At 56.7% G+C, this 15,991-nt stretch overlaps 1 protein-coding gene across 1 annotated transcript; it reads right to left on the bottom strand.

Annotated features, from left to right (window-relative positions):
- Window positions 1-3,818: 3,818 nt before the first annotated feature.
- Window positions 3,819-15,913, bottom strand: AGAP2 (ArfGAP with GTPase domain, ankyrin repeat and PH domain 2). The gene is made up of 18 exons (XM_060112916.1): window positions 14,682-15,913; window positions 12,946-13,004; window positions 12,226-12,313; window positions 11,954-12,039; window positions 11,659-11,806; window positions 10,489-10,623; window positions 10,048-10,157; window positions 9,462-9,620; window positions 9,214-9,300; window positions 9,026-9,130; window positions 8,424-8,586; window positions 8,121-8,240; window positions 7,259-7,387; window positions 5,902-6,050; window positions 5,710-5,800; window positions 5,371-5,593; window positions 4,987-5,242; window positions 3,819-4,807 (listed from the first exon to the last, which is right to left on the bottom strand). The coding sequence occupies exons 1-18, from the start codon at window positions 15,859-15,861 to the stop codon at window positions 4,565-4,567; spliced, it is 3,531 nt and encodes a 1,176-aa protein (XP_059968899.1). The 5' UTR covers window positions 15,862-15,913; the 3' UTR covers window positions 3,819-4,564.
- Window positions 15,914-15,991: the final 78 nt, after the last annotated feature.

Genomic DNA, 15,991 nt, shown 5'->3' with positions numbered 1-15,991 from the left:
CTCCCAAGGCAATAGAAATAAAAGCAAAAATAAAATAAACGGGACCTAATCAAACTTTGCACAGCAAAGGAAACCATAAACAAAACAAAGAGACAACCTATGGACTGGGAGAAAATATTTGCAAATGAGGCGACCGACAAGGGCTTAATTTCCAAAATATACAAACAGCTCATACAGCTCAATAACAACAACAAAAAGAAAAACCTGAATCAAAAAATGGGCAGGGCCTCCCTGGTGGCGCAGTGGTTAAGAGTCCGCCTGCCGATGCAGGGGATACGGGTTCGTGCCCCGGTCTGGGAGGATCCCATATGCCGCGGAGCGGCTGGGCCCGTGAGCCATGGCCGCTGGGCCTGCACATCCGGAGCCTGTGCTCCGCAACGGGAGAGGCCACAACAGTGAGAGGCCCATATACCGCAAAAAGAAAAAAAAAAAAAAAAATGGGCAGAAGACTTAAACATTTCTCCAAAGAAGACATACATATGGCCAATAGGCATATGAAAAGATGCTCAACATTGCTAATTATTAGAGGAATGCAAATCAAAACTAGAGTAAGGTATCATCTCACATCGGTCAGAATGGTCATCATTTTAAAAAAGTCTACAAATAATAAATGCTGGAGAGAGTGTGGAGAAAAGGGAACCCTTCTATACTGTTGGTGGGAATGCATCTTGGGGCAGCCACTATGGAAAACAGTATGGAGGTTCCTTAAAAAACTAAAAATAGAGTTGCCATGTGATCCAGCATTCACACTCCTGAGCATATATCCAGAGAAAACTCTAATTCCAAAAGATACATGTACCCCAATGTTCACTGCAGCACTACAATAGCCAAGACATGGAAGCAACCTAAATGTCCATTGACAGATAAATGGATAAAGAAGATGTGGGATATATACATATACATATATATATATATATATATATATATATATATATATATCTCAGAAAAAGACAAATATCATATGATATCACTTATGTATCTAAAATGTGATACAAATGAACTTATTTACAAAACAGAAACAGACTCATAGACATAGAAAACAAACTTATGGTTAACAGAGGAGAAAGTTGGGGGGGAGGGATAAATTAGGAGTTTGGGATTAACAGACACAAACCACTATAAATAAAATAAACAACAAGGTCCTACTGTATAGCACAGGGAACTAACTATATTCAATATCCTGTAATAAACTATAATGGAAAAGAATACAAAAAAGAATATATATGTAACTGAATCACTTTGCTGTTTACCAGAAACTAACACAACACTGTAAATCAACTGTACTTCAATAGAAAATAAAAATAAATAAATAATAAAGAAAATAGAGTTCTAGAGACCTCGCTAGATTTAATCATTGTACTTTCAATAATAAATTCCTTTTTACTTTCCTTTGGCTTCTGGTAAAACTCCCAGCTGTGCTAAGGCACACAAGAGGAGGGGAGCAGGGTGTCTGGCAGATGGTAACCAGGAAGGGGTGAGGAAGAGGGCATGGCGAATGGCAGCAGGAATCCAGGTGGGGACACCAAGGGGAGCTGGGAAGATGGCGTGGGTGTTAAGGGGCAGCAGCTCCCCTTCAGCTCCCAGGGAGTCCCCTTCTAGAGTCCTATTCTGCTACAGTCTGGAGGGCTCAGTGTTCTGTCACCCCACCCATGACCACCCTTTACATTTCCCACAGGCCAAGATGCAGCCCATGACAAAAAGGAGCCAGTGGAGTACTTAGTGTGGGGATTTGATGTGCGGTGCTGACACCCTGACCACCTTTCTCTGGTAGGAACTGAAAGGAACTTCCCGCTGGCCTGTGGTTCCCTGAGGTCATTTCATTCTTTCCAGGGTCCTTGTTTCCTCCCCATAGTCTCTCACACTCTTGAGCTTCTGAGGAAGGGAGTGAGCTTTTGCCACCAAGAAGGAAAGTGGGGATGGAGTGGGGGAGTCCAGGGTCTCTGATGAAAGAGGGGAGGGGTGGCTGGGTCTTCCCGTTGAGTCTTCTTTGCTACTTGCCTCTCTTTCTCTTGTTTTGCCTTCCCAGACCACATGCCTGCATCTACACCTGTTACTGCACCTGCAACCCTGAATCCACCTTTTCCTGGGTCAGGGTGCTGTGCTAGGTGGTCACCCAGCCTAGGGCCCTGTAGAACCCGGGCCTCCCATGTGTGTGTGATCTGGGCCTGTTCCTGCAACCAGCTCAGTGGTGCACCTGCAACTGAATGTCCCTCGTGGGGATGAGGGGTGCAGAGGGCCAGAACCAACCCTACCGGAGGACGCTGGGCCACAGACTGGTTTGTCAAGGTAGCTGACAACACGTGTGTGGCTTTGCCCAGCCCGTGCAGGCTGCTGGACCACCGCTGCCCGCCCCCCTCTCCCGCCGGTCCCTCTACCAGGTCAAACGCTTTCAGCTGCACTCAAGGAACAGCAGGACTGGCTATGTGCTGAACCACGAGATGCTGCAGCTCTTGGCGGCTGCGCTGGCCTCAGGCTGCTGTGTCCTTGCAGTCCTGTGCATCACACGGGGGTGGGCAAATGTCTGCCTCAGCTGAACATGGAGTTTGTGACATCAGGGACATCTGTGATTGGGAGACCGTCCATCCCTTCCCTCCCTGCCAGGAGAGGGACCCCTACAACAAAGCTCTACTTCTGGTACCAGGTGCTCCAAGTGGGTAGGCTGGCCTGGGGCAGTCCTCCAGGACTGATGCTGGAGCCCCTACCAGGTGCCCTCTGAACAGATATTGTTCAGATTACAAATAAACAGATGCCACCAAGGTAACCTGCCCAAGATCACCTAACTATGAAGTGGAGGTACTGGTGGCAAAATCAGATCTGACTCCAAAGTTCCTGCTCTTCACCAAAGCTACTCTATCTTCTCACCCCTCCAAGCAGCCCCCCTCCCCTGTCCTCTTCTCTAAGCTCCACATCCCAACTCCTTCCCAAAACAGGAGTCATCTTGGGAGTCAGTGACTTCTCTGCTCCCTGGGTCCCCACTGTTGCCCTGACCTTCCTGTCTCCTTCCACTACATGAACCCGGAGCTGTTGTACATGATGGAGCATCTGAGCTACTGCCTCCGCGCCCTTGGATACTGCGCTGCCACCAACCCCAGCAGGAGGCACCCTCCCTGGCCCTCTCCCACCTCCAGTTCCCCACCTTGACCAAGGCCATTCCCTGACCCAACTCTTCAAGAACAGACCAGCAGCTCACCCCCTAGACAAAATCACTTCCTCTTTAATTGCTGTTGAAGAAGATTCACACCACCTGCCTTGGAGGAGATGGGGGGGGTATTCCCCCCCTGCCCCCGCCCCTCTCCTCTCCCCAGTTACCTGGTCCTTTGCAAAATATTTTAGCCAGGAAAAAAAAAATACCGGAAACCACTGACACAGACGGCCCAAGGGCTAGGTTGACTGAGGAAGGCGGGGCTGGGCCAGGTAAATTAACCCCAGCACCCCCTTTCCGGGGATGAGACAGGGGGCCTGGAGACCTTCCCAGCCACCTCACATCCTCTTAACCCTGGCTGGGAGGGATCCTGGGGTTGAGGGCTGGGTCTGGAGCTGCTCCAGTGGAAGGGAGGGGCTGGACAGGAAGAACAGTGGGGGAGGGGTCCCATTGTAGGGGTGCCGCCTACCCCAGATCACCACGGGCGCTGCACAGTCACAGGTACGCAGTCACGGTCACAGACACTCACAACCCGAGAGCACCCCACCCCACCCCACCCTCTGCCCACCCTTGGCTTCCCCTACCCTGAAACGCCCTCCCCAAGCCCTGCCCGCCCCCGCCCCCTTGTTGGGGAACAAAGCAATAAATTACAAGGCCCCTCCCAAGTCCCCCTTAGCCCGCTCCTGCTCCATCCCTTCTCCCTCCCGAGATGGTAGTGAGGAGGGACCCAGGCTTTAGGCTCCCCCGACCCTCTAGCTTCCATCCATGGGTGGATGTGGGGGGAACGTCCTGATTTCCACTCCTCATGGTCCCTTTCACGGAAAGGGTTGGGGACCCCCTACCCCCATGGGCAGCAGGGGTCCTGCCCCTCGCTGCCCTTCCCCCTTCACTGGGCAGTGAGATTAGCATGGAAGGGGTAGGGTCCCCCTTACTGGCCCCAAGTCCCAGGGCTAGCCCTCCCACTTACTAACCCCTCCCTGTGGCGTGGCGTCGCCCCAGGAGCCAGCCTGGGTAAGTGCTCGCGCGCCGTGGTACTGTCGAGCACAGGCAGGACTGGGTCTTTTCCCCCACCCCTAGGGGGCGCGAGCGGGCACATCCAAACAGGCAGGAGCAGGGACCGCGATGGGGGCGTCCCCTCCCGCCAACACCCAGAGGGTAGACCCAGAGCAATCCGAGTGTGCAAACAGTGGAGAGGGGGCGTGTCAAGATGGGGTCTCCATGCCTCGTTGGGGAGAGGGAGGTGAGTTTGTGTCTTCTGAGAGGCGTGGGGGCTGTGCCCTCTTGGGGGGGGGGTGGTAAGAAATGCTCCCATGGGACGGGGTGCGGATTGGAGAGGTGAGTGGGTGCATCTGTCCAGCGGTCCACCCAGTGTGGTCGTGCCCGGCCCGTGGTGGGGTAGGGGGTGTCTCTCCGGCGGCGCAACTATACCAGCGCGACGGGGGCGTCGGCTCGGCCCACGCTGGCGGCGCTGCTCCGGCGACGGGGGCTGGGCGTGGCGGTAATGCTGGGGGTGGTGGCCGCGCTGGGGGTGGTGGCTGTGCTGCCGCCCTCACCCGGGCAGCCGTGCTGGAGAAGGATGTCGGCGCACAGCTGGCTGCCAGCCTGGCGGGCGTAGAACAGCGCCGTGCGGCCCTGCGCGTCGCGGGCGGACACGTCGGCGCCGTACTAAAGGGCGGAGACGGCCGCGTTACGGAGCGTCCCCGGGGCCAATCCCCGCCCGCCGGCTCCCCGGGATCGCCAGGCCCACTTCCAGGGTCCCTCTGGGGCCCTCGGGCTCTCCCGCGCCTGGCTGTTTGCCAGACGGAGCCCTCAGAGACCCCTTTACCATCTCCCCGCTCACGTACCCATAGCAGCAGTTGCGTGATGACGACGTGGGCGAGCTCGGCCGCCAGGTGAAGTGGGGAGCGAAGCTGAGGGTCCTCTGGGCTGGTGTCGAGCGGCCCGTGTCGCGCATGGGCCAGAAGCAGGAGAACGGCGGCCACGTCCTGGGCCTGCACCGCGGCCCACAGCTGGCAGCCCAGCGGCTCCTCGGAAGTGCCCAGCGGCGCCAGGAACAGCAGCTGCTCGTACTTGGCGCGAATCCATGACTCACGCTCCTCCCTGCAGGACCAGGGATCAACGGGAAGGGCTCTAGGGACCCCGCACCCAGGACCTCTGCTCCCTACCCAGGGGACCCTCTCGGGAGCCGCACACCCTAAGTCTCCCCTACCCCTCTCCTGCACGCGTACCGCGAAGAGTCCCGCGTGGGTTTGGCACGGCCCCGCGTGTCACTCTCCCACACGCGATTGGCCATGTCGTTGCCAATGGCTGTCAGCACCAGGGTCAGCTCCCGAGGCCAGTCGTCCAAGTCGAGCGAGCGAACGCGGGACAGGTGTGTGCCCAGGTTCCGGTGAATGCCAGAACACTCGATGCAGATGAGTGCGCCCAAGTTCAAGCTGGCCCACGTGGGGTCTGGGGACGGAATGCAGGGGTCAGCTCCTGGCCGAGCAGCACGGGCACCCCAGCATTCATCAATTCCAGCGAACCACACTCCCTCCCAGGTCCCTCCACTGCTCCCTTGCGCTCACTGGGGGCCCCGCAGTCCACGCAGATAGAGTTCCCCTTGGCGTTCCGGATCGCCTGGATGGCCACGGCTTCGCTTTGGCTATCTGTGCGCAGCTGCAGGAAGGGTTGGGGTTAGTACTGACTCTCCCTCTGAGCCCTTATCCGGACTCCTCAGACACTCACCTCTGCTCTCCGCCCGACCCCCGACCCATTACCTTGACCTTGCTGCTCTCACAGCACTGCAGACTGGCTAGGATCTGACTTTCGATGGCCTGAACCCAGGCGTCCCGCTCCTCAAAACTGGCTGCCTCAAAGTGCCACGTCTGACCCGTGCTGGACACGATCAGGAACTCGAAGTTTTCCTCTGGGTGGGGGGATGGGATGGGGTCAGGAGGGACAGAATTCAAATAGGAGCTGCCTTCCCCAAACCCTTCCTCCCTGATATCCATCCCAAGCCCCTGGGAGTGGGGCAGAGTCATTGGGGAAGCAGAGGGTGGGGGAGAGCAGGAAGCCCGAGCACATGCAGGGGAAGGCAGGAGCACCCCCGCCCCTCTGCACCCCAGCTGAGCGCCCCACCCAGCTCCCCGCTTGTTACCTGCTTTATAAATATTTCTTAAACTACCAAAGGATTTTAGTTTCCACATTTTGCGCTTGGCTGGTTTCCCGAAGCGAAGGAGATAGAGACAGAATGAAGAGCAGAAGAGAGAAAGAGACGAAGAAAGGAGAAAAAGAGAGGCAGAAGGAGAGATGGAGAGAGATAGTGACAGACAGTTCCAGAGACAAAGCAGGACAGACAGATGGGGAGAGAAAGCAGAACTAAAGTCAGTGGCCCCGGAGCAGAGTAGAGCGGAAGCCAAGAGCCATGAGAGTAGGCAGATCTGGAACCCGGGTCTGAGCACCCGGCAGAGAGCAGGGGCGGTGGGGACTGGTTATCATGACCAGTGAGGAGCCGGGTCTCTGGGAGGGGAAGGGATGGCCAGCATCTGAGTGAACACGGGGAAAGGGGACAGGAGTTCACAGGCCTGGGGTGAGGGGTCCCTGGGGTTCAGGAGGAGTCTCAAGGATCTGGGGGGAGTCACTAGGGGCAGGAATGGGAATCACTGTAGTCAAAGGCTGTTGGGGGAGCTTGGCAATCACAGGAAGTTATTGAGAACAGGAACTGGGTGGTCAGAGCCCAGGAGCTAAGGAGTCGTGGGGGACACAGAGGTCAGGGGCTGAGTCCCTGGGGGTCATGGGGCCTTCTGGGAGCAGGGGCTGGGGTGACAAGCAGAGTTGAGGGCAGCAACAGGAATGAGAGGGTCATTAGGAGGGGGAGCAGGAGCTGCAGACGGGGGCGGGGTCACTGAGAAGGGGCTGGGGACTACTGGGGTAAAAAGCATTGGCTGGGGAATGGGAGGAAGGACGGGGCTGAGGGGCATCCATCCATTTTTCACTAAATAATGTGCAGAGTGGTAATCAGAGTCAAGCACTCAGCTCAGGCACTTTTCCTCCTCCTGCAGGAGTGAGGTCAGGGATCTGGGGTTTAGGGGTGAGGGTCCAGGGTGGGAGTAGAACTGCCCACCAGGGCCTCACCTTCAGCCTGCCCAGCCGAGCCTTCAGTTTTAGATGGTGTTGTCAACTTTTTCCTCCTCTGCTTCTTCACCATGGGAGAAGGAGGGGGTTCCCGACTCAGGGGGCTCAGGTCTCCAGATGGGGTACAGTCTTAGGGAGGGGGACACAGCTGCCTCAGCTGCCCCCTCCATAGATTTCCTGATTTCTCCATAGCCTGTCTCCCCTGAACTAGACCTGGCATTTTAGGGTCCCCCTCCTCAGCCAACCCTCTCTAGGAGGTCCCCCTTGATCATTCCTGGGGAGGAGGGCAGATGAGTGGTTTAGAGTCAGACTTGTACTCAGATCCTGGCTCTGCCACTTACTGGCCTTGAGACCTTGAGCAAGTCACTTAATCTTCTGAGCCTCAGTTTCTTCATCCCTAAAATGGGGATAATAATCTTGACCCGACAAAGTTGTTGTGAGGACCATTTGTTACAATGTTACTTGCTATTTTAAAAAAATACATATTTCCAAACATTGCAAACATTGATGGCTGGCTATGTGCTGCACAATGTTCTCAGTATAAGCCTCAAAGCAACTGTCTGAGGTAGAAACTATTATCTCCCTCTTACGGATGAGGAAACTGAGGTGTGGAGAGGTCAAGTAACTTGCCCAAGTGGCAAGCCAGGATTCAAGTTCAAGTTCAGGCAGCTTAGCTCTAGAACCCAGTTGTCTTAGCCATTATGCTAAACACGGTAGGACTGAGCTGGGTGCCTGGGCACCCAGTTGATGCTCAAGGTGTCCACTCATGCATTCAGCCTCCAAGCTCCCACCCCAGTTTCACTTCCCACTGCATCCCATCTGGATCTGGAAGACAGTGGATGGAGGGTGAGTCCTCACTGACCAGTGCTGAGGGCTCGGGCCAAATTCCGGTCTGGCTTCAGCAGGTGCTTAGATGTCTGGTCTGGTGGTGGCTGCAGGGAACTGGGGCTGGGGCTCGGGCTTGGGGTAGGAGTGGTGGCTTCTGTCAGAAGGGGAAGAAGATAAATCCTCAGTGAGCTACTCAGTCTCTGGGCCCCATTCCTTATATGGTCCCTCTTCATCACCCACCTTCCTGCTTAACCAGTCCCATTCCCTTCTTCCCTACCAACCCTCCTTTTCCTAGCCCTGGCCCCTCTCCTGCCCCTTTGTCATCAGCCCCACTCACCAGGGCCTTCCCCCATCTGGACAGTGCTCATGTCCTTCACCAGCCCATTGATGCTGGCTGAGGGGCCAAAAGCAGAGATGGCCCGTGGCGGCCGCTTGCCGGGGACTTTGACTGTTGTTCGTAGCAAGTCCATCTCCTTGCCATGGGTACTGTGGATGTAATCCTACAGCAGTATAGGGGTTGAGAGTATAGGGAAGGTTGGGGTCCTCGGTGGTGCTGGGAAGCAGCCAATAATATCGGCTAGAGAAGGGCTGGAGAGGGGGCTCTAGGAGCGGACTGGGTTGGGATGAGCTCTAGGGGATGAGCCCAACAGACTGGGCCCAGCACTGTCTCCTCCAGAAAGCATCCTCGAATGGCAGGCCAGGTGGAGGTCCTACCTCCATTTTCTCCCACTGGACTGCAAGTCCTAGGGAGATGTATTTACATTTCCATCTCCTGCATGGGCACATGGTAGGTGTGTCTAACAGATGTTTGCTAAACTGAAAAGAATAGGACTAGCGCTTCCCAGAACCGATGTTGGTGTTTGTCAGAGGCACAGACTGGGAGAGCTAGAAGTGCATCCAAGGCCAGCCAGTGTGGCCCAGCCAGTCTCTAGCACTCACATTAATGCTGGGATGGTAGAGTAGGAAGCCATTACTGGACAGGGTCACATATTTCTTCTTCCATTCTTTGTTCAAGGAGTTGCCACTTCGCTTTAGTAGGAAGCTCTGGAGAATGGAAAGAGGCATATGGGGGAAAACCAGTTAAGAGCACCTACCCCCAGCCTGCCCCCGGTCCCTGGGCCACCCACCTGTTTGATGGGGATGGCTCGCCCACTCCCCGTCGTCTCTCCCCGACTGTCCAAGCTCCGCTTCTCAGAGTCACTGCCCCGACGATTCTGGAATGGTTACTGGCATCAGTTAGAGGGTGGATAGAGGGATATGCTGACAGAAGGACAGGGAAGACAGATAAACAAGGGCCCAACAGAGAGGTCTAGGGATGAGGGAAGATGGGCAGGTAACAGAGGACAGGATGATAGGAGGTTAGAATGCCCAATACCGCAAAAAGGCTGGTCCTGCGCTTGGCTGCCCGGTGCAGGGACCCTGGGGTGCTCAATCCAGCCACGGCAGCTGCCTCAGCTCGGAGCTCCCGGTGACCAACATTGGGTGAGGATGGGAGGGAAGAAGAGTAATCGCTAGTGTGGCCCCCGTTACTAGCCTGCAGGCAGATGGAGGGGTCAGAACGGTTGAGATGCCCCCCCAACCAAGCTACAGTTACATCTAGTTCTGAGGAATTTGAGATATTCCTTCATCTCATCACCATTTATTTGTATTCTCATTAATAATAAAACTCCTCACTAGCATTGTCACAGTGCTTTAGATTTTGCAAAGGTTGACTTCACAAGTATTATGCCATACAATTTTCCTGACAACCTTGGGACGTTTAGGTGAGTTGCTCAAGGACGCTGCAAATGGTGTTTCAAACCTGGTTGATTTCCAGTCCAATGCACTTTCTACAAATGCTATCACTGCCATTTCCATCTGCCCCCCGCAACCTCCTTGGGTTCTCTGTACCTGTCCTTGGATCACCAGCCCTTCCTCTGATTCCTACCAGCCCCTCTGTGGACCCTGAAACCCCAACTCACCTGCCCAGCTACAGGAGTGGAAGCAGCTGAGTGGCTTGGGGAGCTGGGCAGGGACTTGCAGGCAGCCAGAAGCTGTTGCTGTTTGCGCAAGGTCACCACCTTCTGGGCCACTGAGGGGAGGGGGCGGAGAAGGAGGAATGAGCAGGGTAGATACCCAAGACCACCCTTCGTCGCCCAGCTTTGAGGACTCCCCAGGAGATAACATAGGTCCCAACTTCCTTGTCAACTGTGGCCTTCATGCCACCTGTAGCCTAGCCAGCTCCTCCTGCCCAGAAGGACCTGTGGCTATGAAGCAAACCTTCTCTGACCTCCCTGGTCCCTCCTCCCTCCTACGCAGGTTAATTTCCTGTCACTCACAGAGAGGCCTGGATGTGTGACCTCTAAGAATATCCTAGTCCCCAGCTCCCTGATTCCCACATATGTGGGGATCACCACACTCACCCTCTTGGAAGACCCGGTCCACATTGAGCCCATAGGTCGCACAAGTCTCATAGTAGCTGCAGCGCTTCATATCGGCACACAGAGCCCTGGCACGAGCATCGCCCACAACCCGAGGGGAGGAAGCACTGATCCGGTCTAAGGGGATATGAAAGGGGGAGGACTGGATGAGGGGGCCCCATCCCCACTTTGCTGCTTTCTTTTCTCTTGGGCTCTAGTCCTAGACTGGGACCACTAGGACAGGGTATGAGAGAATATCCCTCCTATGACCCAGTGCAATGGGAGCATATAAGCCTTTTGTGAATGCTGAACCCAGCTCACATGCCCAGCTGCAGCATGAGTAGGGTGGGTTAGCTCTGTGTGACTGTCTTCAAAGAATACTCCAGAGGTGAATGGAACGTCCTGATAAGGTCTGAAATGGCTGAGACTCATGAGTGACAGTCACCCAGCCTTGCAAATTCAATGAACTCTGAGCTGAGTGGGAGGACACCTGGCATATGAACCAGGAAAAGGTTGAATGTCCACAGATAACAGGTGGACTGTTCATCTGCAGCAAGAAAGCAGGAGGCAAGCGACAGGTGGAAGCAGCCACCTGCAAGATAGGCATCCAGACAGAAAGTCCGCTGGCTTCATACAGGTGGGTACTGGAGAAGCTTTTCCTGGCTCTGCTGGAAAAGATGGCCCGGTGGCCCTCTCTGTGTTTTCTCCATCATTTCATTTGTGTCTTCTCTTTGGTTTTAGATAAGTTCCTTTGGAAAGTGTCAGCCTGACCCAGCTGTAGCAAGGGGAAGATGCAGAAGGCTTTCTAGCCACACTAGGGCCTGAGATTTTCTGTATTTACCATGGTGGTGGCATCAGGAAATGGCAGCGTGAGAAACACAAGGTAGGTGACATCTCAGAGGAATGAGGACTGCCACTGTAGCTGTCCCTTCCATCCTGGAGAGTCCTTTTCTCTCTCAGACCTTGGTAAGTTTATGTTTGGTTTAACGACTCTCTTATTTGGAGACCAGGCTCCTTCCAGAGGGTTACTGAAGTTATTTGGAGACCAGGCTCCTTCCAGAGGGTTACTGAAGTCCAAGTAGCCGTGTCCACACATTATCAAGCTCTCACCTATGTTGGGTGATACCCAGTAGGAACTCCCCTGAAAGCAGCACTTCCCCAGCCCCTCCTTACCTTGTGTCCCCACCAATGCCAGGGCCAGGCCTCCTCGTCCCTCCCCCCGAAGGGAGCTCAGCTGCCCATGAAGACGGCTCACGGCCTGGAAACTGTTCTCATCCTCCAGGCTGAAGACGAAGATCACAGCATCTGCCCAGCCTGAGAACTTGCGGAGCGTGAGGGAGCAAATGGATGGTCAGACAGGTCCACTCCTCTGGATGCTATTCCCAAGGAGACCTGGGAAACCAGAGCCCTCTCCTTTGGCTAGTGCTGACCCCAGCCCACCTGCCTACCCCATCATCTCATCCCTCACCTTGGTATCAGGTGCCCCAGCTTCCTCTCGGATCAACACCAGATGAGTCTGTCCATCCACTAACATTTCTTTCTTGTGCTGCTCACCTGTCCAGAAGAGTTGGATGTGGTAGGAGGTCAGAGGTCACAGTCACCAAACCTCCCCATTCTCCTTGTACTTTAGCTATTCTGGCCTAATTCTTCCCTCTGGTCTCCATACCTGCGTAGTCATTGATCACACTGCCTGGATCCCTGACCCCAATCCTTAGCTTACTATGGCTCCTGAGAACTCACTCTCTGTCTTCTCCAGCACCTGGTATGAACCGGTCAGGAATCGGTGGATGAGCGATGACTTCCCACTCCTGGCATCACCCAGCACACCCTGAGGACAAGGTTGTAGAACAGAGATTGCAGGAATTAAGAGGAAGGAGGATAATTGAGCCTGGACACTCCAGAGAACTCAAAGGGACTGGCAGTGTTAAATCATCCAAGCAGGGTCCTACAGGGCCTGGCTGACAGTCAGGAGAAAGCACTTGGGAGGATCAGGCCATGCATGTGTAAGAAATGATCTCAAGCTGGAAGTGTACAACAAGCTGAAGAATGTCAACAACTCAGTACCTTTTTTTTTTTTTTTTTTGGTGTTGCGTTGTTTAGGAAGCATACTAGATGCATGTCTGGTGGGGGGCATGTCACAGCTCTAGGCACTAGTTGGAAAATTGTACCCAATTCTGGGCAACAGAACGTGCAGGGCTAGAGGGGAGATGTCAGAAATGAGAAGCCTGGAAGAGGACCATGGACAAAGCAGGAAGAAGGGAGACTATAGAAGAAAAGGTTGTGCGGATGTATCAAGTCCCAGGAAGGTGCCATGAAGGTAGAATCTCAGGAGAACTGGAAAACTGTTCCCCATTCTCACAGAGAGGGAAGGGAAGAGGTGAAGGAGAGAGAGTTGAGAGTTCAGTGGGGTGGGGGTGGGGAGGTCAATCTTCATACAGACAAGGGGACGGGGTTACCTACCAGGCGCAGTTCAGGAATGGAGCGGCTCAAAGTCCATTCCTGGCTATTGACCACAGCTTCTGTAAAGGAAAAGGAGTTGTAAGAGGGGATGCTCCAGGCCAAGGAGGGCTCCCAACGCTCAGCTAGCCCTCCTCGTTTTGTAGCTGCCCAGCCTGGGCTGGAGAGCTGTGTGGAAAGCCTAGGTTTAAGAGTGGTCACCAGTCCTCCCATCCTAGCCGCTCTCCCCACAGCTGTTGCTGCCGCTCTGTGGTTGCTTAGCAACGGAGCCAGCAAGACAAAAATACTTCAGTTGGCATCTCCCTTAAAGCACATCCCCAAACGTGGGTCCCTGCTCCAGACCGAGGGACCAAGGGTCTGACTGTGGCGGGTTCTTCCCTCTGGAAGGAGAAAAGGTGTCCTCCCCACCGGCCTGACAGATTCTCAGGGTAGATCTCAGGAAGAGGCGCTGGGACATAGAAGGGAGTGGGTCTTCCTCGATCTCCATTTCACAGGACAGAAACTGAGGTGAGGATATTCTTTCCCCTTTTCAAGGTCAACGGCACGGTGGCCCTGACCCCTCCCCACAGCCCAAGGAATGGAACTTGGATTTTTTCTATACCTCCCTCTCCCATACCCTTCCCACAAGCACCCTCCAAGAGAACGGTGGGGAAGGGCTCCACTCCCTGGCCAAGAGAAGCCACAGGCCTGGGGAGGGATGGGGGACACGGGGGAGGGAAGGATGCTCCTTCCGCCCGCCGGGTCCAGCCCCCGCGCCTGACACTAGCCGGACGTTCCCGGGGCGCCGCAGCTGCGGCGGGAACTCTGGGATCCGGAGCCATCTGCTCCCACCCGCACCAGAGCCAAACCCCGGGGGCCGCCCGCGCTCTCGGACCCGCCTCCTCTCCCGGGAGTGTGAGCTGAACCAAGACGCCCTCGCCTCTCTCTTCCAGAAAATAAATAAATAAAGACACCCCCGCTCCCCCCAAAAAGACACTACTTTCTCCGCACCCTCTCCCAAGTCTCCAGGGGTAAGAATTGCCTTTGCAGCAGTTCCACCCCCCTGAGTCACTCCTGGTCGGTCCCCTGAGGGTTTCAATGCTGCTAGGGGGCCGGGGTGGGCGGTGGGGGAAGTGAGGCTTCCTATCAGCCCCTCTCCCTTCACATTCAAGTATGCAGCACGTTCCAGCCCCCACGTGCTCCCGTGCTGCCCAGGTGGCCTTCACTGCCTGGAAAGAAACCCACTGCCTCCCTGCTGCCTCACCAGCCTGCTCTCAGCCCAGGAAAAGACCTGTCCCTGGCGAGGAGCTGCCTGCAAGGTCACGCTCATGCCACCTACCCCAAGTGCTCAGGAGAAGCTGAGGCTTCCTCATCCCTTTCACCTTCAGTGTTCCTCTGGGCAAGGCAAAGCCCAGTTTCCATCTCCCAGAGTCCAGCTGAGGCTGGAAGTGGGGTCTGGGGCTTCTCTGGGAGCAATTTCCTACAGCCACGCTGACCAAGGGCATTATTTTCCCAGAAAGCTCTGAGGCTTTCTGAGTCCCTCTGAAATCAAGTCTTCTCTCATGTCCCGCAATGCCTACTCACCCCTCTCCAGGACCTCTTATCCTTTGCCCCAGTCCTTGGCAGAGAACTGAGCCTGGTTCGTCCACCCACCCAAGAAAGAAGCTTCTCTAAATCAGTCCTGCACACCGCTCCCCCACCCCAAGCTGAGCATTTCAGGTGCCCTCCCCTCGCTGTTCTCAGGCCCTGGTCCTACTCACTAGGGGAAGCGCGGAGCTCTGCACCCAGCAGCTCCCTAGACCCGCTGCCAGAAGACAGGACCGGGGGTCCGGGAGGAGGTCCGGAGCCAGGAGGCCCCCCTGTGCTCTTGGTAAAGATGCCGCTGATAAACTTGAGCATCTTGCGATCTCGAGTGGATGCTCGGCCCCCCTCCCGGCCCCGTTTCAGCCCCGGAGCTGGAGGTTCCAGAGTGATTGGAGGTGCAGGCCCAGTGGGCAGCGCGGAGGCGGCGGTGACAGCAGCGGCTGGAGCCAGGGTTGCTGGGACGGTTAGCGGAGGAGGAGAGCCAGCAGGCGGTCCCGGGTGCAAGTCACTGTTGTCCAAGGTCTTACTCTTGCCTTTCCGAGGGGACAACTTCCCTCGGGCTCCGGGCCCAGCCCCGACCCCACCGGCGGTCGTGGCTACCGCTCCCCCTCCCCCGGCGGCGGCGGCGGCGGCGGCGGTGACAGCAGCAGCAGCGGCAGAAGCTCCAGTCCCCGTGCTGCTCTTTGACCCCTTGACCCTGGGCTTGCCCTCGCTTTCGGGCCATGACAGGCGGCTACCGGCGCCCTTGCCCCCGCCGGCTTTGGCGCCACTGGTGGTCACGGTCTTGCAAGGCTTGGGAGCCGGCGGAGGAGGCGCCACCTTGAGCCTCCGGCTGCCGGTGCCGGGGTGCGGGGAGGAAGAACCGGGGACGACGCCGCCCGCCCGGCCTTCGGGTTCCGGACCCCCCCAGCTCGGGCTGCTGAGCAGGGGGCGCCGGGAGGAGGTGGGGGCGCCCCCGGGCTTGGGGTCCGGACTCAACCCCCCGGAGAGTGGGGGCCCGGGAGGGGCGGCCCAGAGGGAGAGGCGGCGGCCGGGAGCCGGGGAGACGGGGCGGGCCGGACTGGCCGGAGCCGGGGACAGGGCTGGGGGCTCGGCGCCCCCGGCGCCCGCGCTGCTCGTGCTGATCCACAGCGCATCCTGCCGGTGGAAGAGACGCTCGTGCCGCTTCTTGCCCGGCTCCTCCGCGCCTCGGGGGCTACCAGGATCCCCGGTCTCGGTACCTCTGGTCCCCGGGGCACCAGCTGCGGCCGCAGACGGAGAAGGCGGCGGCGGAGGCACCGACTCAAGCTTGACCAGGGTCAGCGAGATGAGGTAGGTCGTTGTCCGGCGCTGAAGCGCGCCCGCGCCCCGGCTCATGGGGCCCCGAGACCCCCGAGCTGGGGAGGGGAGGGGACTCCCCCGAAATGCCTCAGGGGGGCCCGGCCATGGGGCCGCCCTGCTCGCTGCCCCCAGCCCCCGGACCCCGCTGAGCCCCCGGCCCGGCTCC

This window comes from Mesoplodon densirostris, chromosome 11 (genome assembly GCF_025265405.1).
Source record: "Mesoplodon densirostris isolate mMesDen1 chromosome 11, mMesDen1 primary haplotype, whole genome shotgun sequence".
In the NCBI taxonomy this organism is placed as follows: Eukaryota; Metazoa; Chordata; class Mammalia; order Artiodactyla; family Ziphiidae; genus Mesoplodon; species Mesoplodon densirostris.
The sequence above is the reverse complement of the archived record's forward strand: the minus strand, read 5'-3'. Positions and strand labels throughout refer to the sequence as shown.

Bases quoted from the DNA above. Each gene is read 5' to 3' on its own strand.
- AGAP2 (XM_060112916.1), bottom strand. From the start codon at position 15,861: ATGAGCCGGGGCGCGGGCGCGCTTCAGCGCCGGACAACGACCTACCTC. The intron at 11,807-11,953 runs GTGAGGGATGAG...ACGCTCCGCAAG, and splicing joins CTGGGGCACCTGATACCAAG to TTCTCAGGCTGGGCAGATGC. The intron at 5,243-5,370 runs GTACGCGTGCAG...CTGGTCCTGCAG, and splicing joins CCCACGCGGGACTCTTCGCG to GGAGGAGCGTGAGTCATGGA.